The sequence below is a fragment of the Salmo trutta genome, chromosome 2 (genome assembly GCF_901001165.1).
Source record: "Salmo trutta chromosome 2, fSalTru1.1, whole genome shotgun sequence".
Classification (NCBI taxonomy): domain Eukaryota; kingdom Metazoa; phylum Chordata; class Actinopteri; order Salmoniformes; family Salmonidae; genus Salmo; species Salmo trutta.
In genome coordinates this window covers 9,367,025-9,379,114 of record NC_042958.1, presented here as the reverse complement: position 1 = coordinate 9,379,114, position 12,090 = coordinate 9,367,025, and the positions used below count along the sequence as shown (strand labels likewise).

Sequence of the window (12,090 nt, the reverse complement as noted above, 5' to 3'; positions counted from 1 at the left end):
TCCAATTATTCCATTCCAGCCAATACAGTGAGCCCGTCCTCCTATAGCTCCACCCACCAGCCTCCTCTGTCTGGATTATATCCTGTCATATGAGCCACACAATCTGAGTACCTGTGCTTACTGTATGTGACTTTGGGTAACAGCGACCGCTAAATGATGTTATTGTTGTTCTCTCTGTGTTTGTAGTCCTGTTCATCTGGGTTCTATCGTGTCGGGGGGATCCTGTTCGGAGGCAACTGTCTCCAGTGTGAGTGTAACGACCACGCTACGGAATGTGACATCAACGGAGTGTGTCTGGTGAGTCCTCTATCTGCAGAGTGTCATGTTTAGACAGCGGGGGGCATAGACCTAACATCTGCACTAGGTAACCTCTGAACCAGTCAGAGCTTCACTTCGCAGTTAGAGGCTACAGCACACCAATGAGCAAACCCCCAGTAGGAAGCTTCCTGGCTTGAGCTGTGTTTGTTAACAGTCATATGATGAATCACTTTCCTATGCTGCATCTGAAATGGCATCCTATTCCTAAATTACTTTTTTATTTTTATTTAGTTTTTTACTTTTATTTAACTAGGCAAGTCAGGTAGTGCACTACTATATAGTGCACTACTTTTGGCTAGAGCCATATCCTATCCCCTATGTAGTGCACTAAATTATAGGGAATAGGGTGCCACTTTGGACTGTGTTTCAATTGAATTCTTCGCTTTATTGGATGACAAGTTAATGCTGTGTTAGGCGTTTAAATATCAGTGATTATCCAATGGCTACTGCCAGGCATCCGTTCTGTCAATATACTATGTCAATCAAAAGACATGCTAAAGTTACTACATTCAATTACATTAATGAAAATGCTTCACGTTGATGCGGTTAGGTTTTGCGGTTAGGTTTTGCAGTTAGGTTTAGCGGTTTGGTTTAGCGGTTAGGTTTAGCGGTTTGGTTTAGCGGTTTGGTTTAGCGGTTTGGTTTAGCGGTTAGGTTTAGCGGTTAGGTTTAACGGTTAGGTTTAGCGGTTTGATTTAGCGGTTTGGTTTAGAGGTTAGGTTTTGCGGTTAGGTTTTGCAGTTAGGTTTAGAGGTTAGGTTTAGCGGCTTGGTTTAGCGGTAAGGTTTAGCGGTTAGGTTTAGCGGTTTGGTTTAGCGGTTAGGTTTAGTGGTTTGGTTTGGCGGTTAGGTTTGGCGGTTAGGTTTAGCGGTTAGGTTTAGCAGTTTGGTGCACTTAAAGGGATAGTTCACTTTTTATGAGCTTTATTTTTTACTTACCTAGGGTGTTTATCCAAACAGTTTTTTAAAAAGTGGGAAATAATCTAAAATGTCCACTGCCATGTTAACTATCTCATTAACAGTGGATGTTGAGACATCTCTAAAACGTCCACTGCCATGTTAACTATCCCATTAACAGTGGATGTTGAGACATCTCTAAAACGTCCACTGCCATGTTAACTATCTCATTAACAGTGGATGTTGAGACATCTCTAAAACGTCCACTGCCATGTTAACTATCTCATTAACAGTGGATGTTGAGACATCTCTAAAACGTCCACTGCCATGTTAACTATCCCATTAACAGTGGATGTTGAGACATCCCAAGAAATTTGGTTGCTATGGTGTGTCTATGGCAGCGTAAGGGCATGTGAGTCAGACCAGAAACTGTCGCCTTAAATCTTTCCCCAGGACTGTACTCACAATACCACTGGGCCCCACTGTGACCAATGCCTCCACGGTTACTATGGCAACCCCTCTGAGGGCACCCCGGAGGACTGCCAGAGATGCGCTTGCCCGCTGACAGTGGCGACGAACAAGTGAGTGACTGTGCCAACATGCCATTCATTCAGAATGTAGAATCCCTCTCCATGGCGATAGATGGGTCACATATGTGTGAACACTGGGTGGTGGAGAGTCTGGCTGATATTGGTTGTTGTAGGTTTCATGTCAACAACAGAATGTTTCAACTGTACCAGGTACTGTATTGCTTTCTTTAATGACAGTTAGGTTAGCTGTTGTGTGAACTGATACCAAGCTTAACATTAGTGCTGGTGTTTGTCAATGTTAGGGGGTGGAAGGGGTGGGATCTTCACTCATACAATATGAAATGATTAAAGTTTTAGAAAAGCCCTATAAATAGAAAGCTCCAACCAGATAATGTGATGTCATCATTACAGTCCTCCCTGCTCACGCTCCTGTTCTGTTCTTCAGTTTCAGCCCCACCTGTCTCCTAGAAGGCCCTGGGCAGGTGACATGTGACCAGTGTCAGCAGGGCTACACTGGGACTAAATGTGAGAGGTATGTTGACTAAAGGTTATTAAACCGTACATTCTCAGTTTGACCGTGTCTTTACTACTTAAACCTGTACTATATAATCAGTTATACAGTGCATTTGGAAAGTATTCAGACCTCTTGACCTTTTCCACATTTTGTTACATTATAGCCTTTTTTTATATTTGTTTAAATCATGTTTTTTCTTCTTCGTTAATCTACACACAATACTCCATAACAACGAAGCAAAAACGGGTTTATATACATTTTTACAAATGTATTAAAAAAAATGGAAATATTACATTTACGTAAGTATTCAGACCCTTTACTCAGTGCTTTGTTGAAGCACCTTTGGCAGCGATTACAGCCTTGAGTCTTCTTGGGTATGACGCTACAAGCTTGGCACACCTGTATTTGGGGAGTTTCTCCCGTTCTTCTCTGCAGATTGTCTCAAGCTCTGTCAGGTTGGATGGGGAGTGTTGCTGCACAGCTATTTTCAGGTCTCTCCAGAGATGTTTGATCGGGTTCAAGTCCGGGCTCTGGCTGGGCCACTCATAGACATTCAGACACTTGTCCCGAAGCCACTCCTGCGTTGAATGGTCGTTGTCCTGATGGAACGTGAACATGTTAGATAGGGTTCAAGTCAGTGCTCTGGCTGGGCCACTCAGTGCTCAAATACATGCTTCACAGAGTTCAAGTAACAGACACATCTCAACATCAACTGTTCAGAGGAGACTGTGTGAATCAGGCCATGGTCGAATTGCTGTAAAGAAACCACTACTAAAGGACACCAATAAGAAGAAGAGACTTGCTTTGGCTAAGAAATCCCGACCTCAACCCAATATGACCAGGGGCACCCCCTATTGACTTTGCCTGGGTGGGGGGTGCTCACTACCCAGCCATGGAGCCCTTCCACCCCTTAAAGGCATTAGAAACCATTTGAGATGGTTTGGGATGAGTTGGACCGCAGAGTGAAGGAAAAGCAGCCAAAAAGTGTTCAGCATATGTGGCAACTCCTTCAAGACTGTTGGAAAATCATTCCAAGTGAAGCTTGTTGAGAGAATACCAAGAGTGTGCAAAGCTGTCATCAAGGCAAAGGGTGGCTACTGAAGAATCTCAAATATAAAATATATTTTTATTTGTTTAACACTTTTTTGGTTACAACATGATTCAATGTGTTATTTCATAGTTTTGATGTCTTCACTATTATTTTGCAATGTAGAAAATAGTAAAAATAAGTAAGTAGATGTGTCCAAACTTTTGACTGGTACTGTACTTAATAACAGTTTACATGGGGAAATTATACTTGAAACTCAAGTACAATACATTATACATTTAAATTTTACGTCATTTAGCAGACGCTCTTATCCAGAGCGACTTACAGTAGTGAATGCATACATTTCATACATTTTTTTTTTTTGTACTGGTCTCAACCATTTAACTAATAGTTTATTGTATTGTTTGTTCATCTTCTAACTTTGACATCTCCAGGTGTGCTAACGGTTACCATGGTGAGCCGATGGTGGCAGGCCAGGAGTGCGTGGTGTGTGAGTGTAACGGTAACGTGGACCCCTGGGAGCCGGGCCACTGTGACACCAGCAGCGGTGTGTGTCTGAAGTGTCACAGCCACACCAGCGGAGACCAGTGTGAGAGGTGTGAGGACGGCTACTACGGTGACGCCATCACCGCCAAGAACTGCCAGGGTAGGAGAGCCATGGTGGTGGGGATGATGATGGTTACGAGGAAGATGATGACGAGGAGGAGGATGCTGAGGATCATTATTGTCCTTTTAGTGGATTCTTCCACAGATCCCCACAAAGTTACATTTACACAACAAGCAATGTCCCTTGCCACCATGTACTGAACATACTAGTTAACAGAGATACCAGCATCCATCTAACTGTAGTCTATGATATGTACTGAACTACATCACAGAATGTACACAGTGAGAATAGACAGGAAATAGACACTTTTGCACGTTTCTGAGTAACAGTTAGCAAGTCAGAGGAATGCTGAGTGAAGGACGTGGCCAACCAACCACAGATGAAATCTAAACTTTGACCTACATCTGCTTCCCCCCGGCCCCAACATCACATTTTAGACCTAATCCTAACAATAAGGTCTGTTATGGGTCAGGAACCATATTCATCTGAAGGTAGCAGTGCTGATCTTGGATCAGGTCCCACCCTATCCATGTAATCTCATTCATTATGATCTAAAAGGTAATACTGATCCTAGATCAGCACTCCCTTTCTGAGACGCATTGTGAAAACAGACCCAGACATGTTACCCCAGGCATTGTGATGTCAAAGGTCAGGTTAAATCCCTGTTTGAATATGATATGGCATGGGACCTGGCCTCTCAGGGCAGCTTATGAACAGCTTATGAAGTCTTATAACCATCACATGAAGCTGTATAATCCCCTTAGCCTTTGGGTATGATAATACTGCAGCCTTCTCCTTCCCAGACCTGGTTTTGTGACAATGTCTGCGTTCCACAACATTGACAATACATTTATGTTATGACAATAGGAATGTTGTATTCATAGGGAGATATGTGTATGGATTCAGTCATCACCTAGAATGGAACTTATTTGGCCATCAAACATGATCCTAAATATTATGATGGATGTGCAATTTTACTTCAGACAACTGTAGAAGAGCTCTTTATAATGGACAGAGTGACATCTAGGGGAATATCGCAATACTGCAAGTCTTGCATACCTTCACCGTTCAGCCTCATTTCACTAAACTTGCTAAAATGTCTGCATATTGTTTATAAACAGTATTCTATCATCACGATGGATCTTTGATAACTGTGTGAACTCTCACCTCACCGGTATTCTTTTCAACACAAAGAGCATGAGTCCTGATGTTATTAACATGTATGTTTCCGACTATGTTTTGCTACCTATTTCTCCACTGCGTGTAGCTTGTGGTTGCCATGAAAAAGGGTCGTACTCGGGAGTGTGTGACCTGCTCACTGGACAGTGTACCTGCAAACCCAACGTGGTGGGAGAGAAGTGTGACCAGTGTCAGGTATGTAGATTATATAGCATTCTTTGTGCTCACGTACCAAAGGGCCAATAGTTTTTCTGGCTATATGGTCGAGTCACATGGCTAGTCCCTTCTACCCTCCTAGTCTATTTTCCGTGTAATTCCTCCCAACTCTCCACTCCCACACCTCTACATGGAATGAGTATTTTCCCTGTAATTCCTCCCAACTCTCCACTCCCACACCTCTACATGGAATGAGTATTTTCCCTGTAATTCCTCCCAACTCTCCACTCCCACACCTCTACATGGAATGGGTATTTGAAATTTGAAAGCAGATACTAAGTTACTAACCGTAACCCAGCCCAGTCCATTACTAAGTTACTAACCCTAACCCAGCCCAGTCCATTACTAAGTTACTAACCCTAACCCAGCCCAGTCCATTACTAAGTTACTAACCCTAACCCAGCCCAGTCCATTACTAAGTTACTAACCCTAACCCAGCCCAGTCCATTACTAAGTTACTAACCCTAACCCAGCCCAGTCCATTACTAAGTTACTAACCCTAACCCAGCCCAGTCCATTACTAAGTTACTAACCCTAACCCAGCCCAGTCCATTACTAAGTTACTAACCCTAACCCAGCCCAGTCCATTACTAAGTTACTAACCCTAACCCAGCCCAGTCCATTACTAAGTTACTAACCCTAACCCAGCCCAGTCCATTACTAAGTTACTAACCCTAACCCAGCCCAGTCCATTACTAAGTTACTAACCCTAACCCAGCCCAGTCCATTACTAAGTTACTAACCCTAACCCAGCCCAGTCCATTACTAAGTTACTAACCCTAACCCAGCCCAGTCCATTACTAAGTTACTAACCCTAACCCAGCCCAGTCCATTACTAAGTTACTAACCCTAACCCAGCCCAGTCCATTACTAAGTTACTAACCCTAACCCAGCCCAGTCCATTGGAACGCTTAGTTATCAGTGGGTGTCCAAGGTCTCCCGCTTATCTCCTTTCCGTGTCCCGCTTCCCACACCCACCTTCCAATAGAGCCCAGCTTGTCGGAAGGCAGTCCAATGTTTTAGATATATTCATTAACAGGGTCAGCTTATCTATCGCCTCCTTGGCAGAGAGAGGGAGGGAAGGAGGGGGACAGAGACATATTTTATGTAGATTTTTGTGGGGGCAGTAGCTGGGTTTATTTGCTCGAGGTGGGGGGAGGGGAGCTCTTTGGCTGGGCAGGGGCTGTTGAAATGCAACCAACAACACATGTATTTAAAACACCTAGAGATGCTTATCTAGAGAAAACAGTAGAGCAATCTTGGACTTCTCTCTCTCTCTCTCTCAATAAGTTTAATTAATTTTGCATTCCAATTGGGGATATAGATATTGATAGATGGGGATGGAAGAGAGTTAGCAGTTTCTCTCTAATCCCAGAATCAGATGCTCTGGCTGTGGTAAATTCTGCCCCATTGCCTGGATGTCTGGTTCCTGGTACTCCATTGGGTCCAACTTGGACTGAGAGTTGACCGTTTTGACAGAGAGGACTGATGGAGACAGATAAGTAATATAACAGGAGATAGGAAGTACTTCCTGCCTGTTCATGTTTGGTGACAGTGAGACCCCCTGATTGATAGTGACGATGTCATTGGACATGTAGAAGTGTTGCATCTAACGTCACTTGGCCTCCTGCTACATGCTCTCTATCAAGGAAACAGACTCAGAGTAATGTGCACCTTTTATGTCTGGATATACTTGTATTGATGTTTTACAGCTTAAGAAAGTTTGAATGAAAGATCAAGAGGGTTCTCAGAATTATGCTGCTTAGTTGATGGAATTTACTAAGAATTGGTGTTTTCGTCTGTGTTTTCCAGGTGGGCTTCCACGGTCTTCTCAACGGACAGGGGTGCAGAGAATGTGACTGTATCCAGTCAGGATCTGTGTCCATGGCCTGTGAGGAAGATGGGCAGTGCCAATGCATCCCAGGGGTGGCGGGGGACAAGTGTGACCGCTGTCATCACAGTTACTTTAACTACCAGGGCAGCGGCTGTACACGTAAGGTCACAAACATTACCCAAACTTTACCAACCAGGGCAGCGGCTGTACACGTAAGGTCACAAACATTACCCAAACTTTACCAACCAGGGCAGCGGCTGTACACGTAAGGTCACAAACATTACCCAAACTTTACCAACCAGGGCAGCGGCTGTACACGTAAGGTCACAAACATTACCCAAACTTTACCAGACATTTACATCTGAGTTTCATTCTGATCTGAACCAACCATAATGCTCTCTCCACCCACCCACCCACCCTCTCTCTCTCTCTGTCTCTCTCTCTCTCTTCATCTCCATCTCTCTCTTTCTCTCTCTTCATCTCCATCTCTCTTTCTCTCTCTTTCGCCATCTCTATCTCTCTCCATCTCTCTCTTTCTCTTTCGTTCTCCCTCTCCATCTCTCTCTCTCCATCTCTCTCTCCCTCTCTACTCCCCCCATCAGAGTGTGAGTGTGCCCACACCCATGGCAACTGTAACGTGACAACAGGCGAGTGTATCTGTCCTCCCCACACCAGAGGAGAGAAGTGTGATCTGTGTGAGGAAGGTCACTGGGGTCACGACACTGTGACAGGCTGTAAGGTAAAACCTACTTCTCCAACTGGAAATGTAGAAGCCTTTATAAGGCCTACATAGCCCTACATAAACCTTTTTAATGCCTACATAGATGCTTCATAAGTTATAACTGTAACAAGCAAATCATATAACATAAAAGGTGTTTATTAAAGCTCATCTTTGTCCCTTTGTTCCTAGTCATGTAACTGCAGTGAGACGGGCAGCTCTGCCACCCAGTGTGGCATCACCAACGGGCAGTGCCAGTGCCGCTCTGATTTCGCTGGGCAGAACTGTGACCGCTGCGCCATGGGCTACAGGGGCTACCCAGAATGCACGGTGTGCAACTGCAACATCAACGGCACCAGAGAGGAGTTCTGCGATGAGGAACTGGGCGTGTGCAGCTGTAAGGCCCCAGGGAGCTGTGTGTGCAAGGTACTTCAACTGTTGGTGGAATTAGTTGAGTGAACAAAAAGTATTTGTTCATATGATGGAATATCATATCCGTTATGGCCTACGATAGTGTTGTGTTTTATTGTGTCCGTACTAAGTATGTTGTCTCTTTTAATGAATTGGTCTCTGGTTGCCAGGACAATGTGGGCGGAGGTGGCTGTGATGAGTGTAAGAAGGGAACCTTGGGCCTATCTGTTTCTAACCCGGCCGGCTGCAGCCCCTGCTTCTGTTTCGGGGTCTCCTCAGACTGTGAGGAGCTGGGTGGGATGGTCCGGGTGCCGGTGAGTACAGTCCACTTATCCAAACCCTCCTCATCCTGGGGTCTGTTCAGAACGCTGACGGTAGAAATGTGCTGATTAGACCCACTGGGCACAAATGTCAGTTTAACTTCTAGTTTTGTTGAGTTTTCAACTAACGTGAATTCAACGTGAAATCAACAAAAAAGGTCACCATGTCATTGAATTTAGGTTAAAAGTTGGGGGAAAAATAGGAAATGCCCTTACATTGATGACTTTTTGCAAATCCAATCAGTTTTCCATGTTGATTCAACGTCATCAAATAGATTTCTTGAGTTGAAATAATGCAGAAACAATGTTGATTCAACCAGTTTTTTGCCTAGTGGGGAGCGATCACTCTACACTGTTTGCCATGACGGATGAATATGTCTGTTTGACAAAATGCATTTTCTACCTGAATGTTTGTAATGTTGCACCTTCTGGATTTTTATTTTCCATTGCAAAACGTTTTAAAACGTGTGCCTGCTACTGAATATTACCCTGGTTTTTCCTGTTTTAGTCCCGCCCATCTGCTTCCTCTTCAGATGGGTGGCTATGCTAACAGATATTGAGAAACTGTCTGCCATTGGTTTCCTGTTTTAGCCCCGCCCATCTGCTTCCTCTTCAGATGGGTGGCTATGCTAACAGATATTGAGAAACTGTCTGCCATTGGTTTCCTGTTTTAGCCCCGCCCATCTGCTTCCTCTTCAGATGGGTGGCTATGCTAACAGATATTGAGAAACTGTCTGCCATTGGTTTCCTGTTTTAGCCCCGCCCATCTGCTTCCTCTTCAGATGGGTGGCTATGCTAACAGATATTGAGAAACTGTCTGCCATTGGTTTCCTGTTTTAGCCCCGCCCATCTGCTTCCTCTTCAGATGGGCGGCTATGCTAACAGATATTGAGAAACTGTCTGCCATTGGTTTCCTGTTTTAGCCCCGCCCATCTGCTTCCTCTTCAGATGGGTGGCTATGCTAACAGATATTGAGAAACTGTCTGCCATTTTCTGAAGGGGTTGAACGGACTTCATTCCGCCACGTCTGTATGAAATCATGGCACATTTTTTGAAACAAAATACGTCTTATTCTTTCTAGTCGCTGTCTGGGATTGCAATACCTTTGTTTAGTGATACTCTTATATTCTTTATACAACAATACTGTATAATAACTTGGCTTCTATTTGTCTGGTTTATGTCAGAATCATTTTCTCTGTCTTGTTTATAACCTCGTTAGCCAAGAAACAACCGGCATGTCAAATCTAACAATAGATAATGCTTAGAGCCTGGAGTTTTTCCTGAAAATGCGTTATGACCTGGAAGATATAATCTATTTCTGAGTTCAAAGCTATTTAGTCAGGTGTATCCAGACAATGATTTGGCCCATGGGCGGCAGGTAGCCTAGTGGTTAGAGCAGGTAGCCTAGTGGTTAGAGCAGGTAGCCTAGTGGTTAGAGCAGGTAGCCTAGTGGTTAGAGCAGGTAGCCTAGTGGTTAGAGCAGGTAGCCTAGTGGTTAGAGCGTTGGTGCCAGTAACCGAAAGGTTGCTAGATCGAATAGTAGAATACTAGATCAAATACTAGATCGAAGGTAAAAATCTGTCGTTCTGCCCCTGAACAAGGCAGTTAACCCACTGTTCCTAGGCCGTCATTCTAAATAAGAATGTGTTCTTAACTGACTTGCCTTGTTAAATAAATCAAAATGATAATTCTCCAGCTGTATACTATCTCATCTGTCTGGATGAAGAACAATATCTGTATCCTCATTACTTGCTGAATGCTTCTAATTAGCTTCATTTTAATTGGACACAATAGAGAGGAAATGAAATGCCTAGAAAGATACCCAATAGGATGCCCATCTGTTATGGCGGCGGCCCTTAGTGATGCCACGTACGGTGCCCGCTGCTCGCAGCCCGGCTCAAGGACACACGTTCCCTGTGTAGCATCCCCCCCCGGCCCCACAGACAGAGGAATCTGAAAGACCACAGATGTAGCTAGCCGGGTTATCTATTTCCTGGTCATAATTAGTGATAAGAGATGGCACAGCTGAGCTGGCTGTAAATCAGTGGAGGCTGCTGAGGGGAGGTTGGCTCATAACAATGGATGGAACGGAGCGAATGGAATGGCGTTGAACACATAGAAACCATGTTTGATGTATTTGATACCATTCCATCAACCTCCTGTGCTGTAGACCTCATCTCCTGATGGAGGACAGTAGTGTGTGTGTGTGTGTGTGTGTGTGTGTGTGTGTGTGTGTGTGTGTGTGTGTGTGTGTGTGTGTGTGTGTGTGTGTGTGTGTGTGTGTCTCTCTGTGTGTGTGTGTGTGTCTCTCTGTGTGTGTGTGTGTGTCTCTCTGTGTGTGTGTGTGTGTCTCTCTGTGTGTGTGTGTGTGTCTCTGTGTGTGTGTGTGTGTGTGTGTGTGTGTGTGTGTGTGTGTGTGTGTGTGTGTGTGTGTGTGTGTTTGTGTGTGTGTGTGTGTGTGTTTGTCTAATGCACATACTCATGTGTTTGTGTGTATCTATCTCTGCATACAGATCACACTGGGTTCTGACCCAGAGCTGCTCCATGTGGTCAGTCAGAGTGACCTCCAGGGCAGTGTAGTGGGGGTCTACTACCAGAACCCAGACATGCTGTTAGACATCAGGGACATAGAGACCCCCAGCCTGGCTGGACCCTACTACTGGAGGCTGCCTAAACACTACCAGGGAAACAAGGTGCACTACACCTCACATCACTGTTACCTCATGAAGTGACTACAGTGCCCTCCACTAATATTGGCACCCTTGGTAAATATAAGCAAAATGGGATGTGAAAAAAATGGCTTTGCTTTTTATCCTCTTGCTCTTTCATTCAAAATATTCACAAAAATCGAACGTTTAATTGAAGTAAAATTATTGAAAAAAATAAATGTGAAATAAATATTTTTCTCCAAAACATGTGTGCCACAATTATTGGCACCCTTAAATTCTTATGAGTAAAATCTAACTGAAGTATATTCCCATTCATATGTTATATTTTTAAGTTCACCTGAGTGATTAGGAACACTTAAGTGGTAAGCCATGACTTCCTGTTTCACTGGGGAATAAATATGAGGTGACACACAGACAGAGTTCCCATAATCATCCATCACTATGGGAAATACCAGGAAATACAGTAATGATGTGCGACAAAAGGTTGTTGAGCCGCACAAATCAGGAAATGGCTATTAGAAAATAGCTCAACGGTTGAAAATGCCCATTTCCACTATCAGGGCAATAATGAAGAAGTTTAAAGCAACTGGAGATGTTAACAATCGGCCTGGAAGAGGATGTGTGTCTATATTGACCCCCCGCACAGTGAGGAGGATATTTTGAGTAGACAAAACATCTCCAAGGATCACAGCTGGTAAATTGCAGACGTTCGTTCTGTTTTAGGTTCAGAAAGTCTCCAAAACTACGATCAGACGTCACCTACGTAACCACAAGTTGTTTGAGAGGGTTGCCATAAAAAAGCCTTTGCTTGCATCAAACAACAAACTCAA

At 44.0% G+C, this 12,090-nt stretch overlaps 1 protein-coding gene across 2 annotated transcripts in view; it reads left to right on the top strand.

The window, feature by feature from the left end:
• Window positions 1–12,090, top strand: part of LOC115150111 (laminin subunit alpha-1) — a 94,898-nt gene that overhangs the window by 53,595 nt on the left and 29,213 nt on the right. For both annotated transcript variants that reach the window (XM_029693056.1, XM_029693047.1), the window contains exons 15-24: window positions 187–297; window positions 1,668–1,795; window positions 2,190–2,276; window positions 3,741–3,952; window positions 5,181–5,287; window positions 7,121–7,301; window positions 7,745–7,881; window positions 8,053–8,286; window positions 8,442–8,585; window positions 11,105–11,284. In XM_029693056.1, coding sequence (XP_029548916.1) covers window positions 187–297; window positions 1,668–1,795; window positions 2,190–2,276; window positions 3,741–3,952; window positions 5,181–5,287; window positions 7,121–7,301; window positions 7,745–7,881; window positions 8,053–8,286; window positions 8,442–8,585; window positions 11,105–11,284 — 1,521 coding nt within the window. The remainder of the gene's footprint in view (window positions 1–186; window positions 298–1,667; window positions 1,796–2,189; window positions 2,277–3,740; window positions 3,953–5,180; window positions 5,288–7,120; window positions 7,302–7,744; window positions 7,882–8,052; window positions 8,287–8,441; window positions 8,586–11,104; window positions 11,285–12,090) is intronic.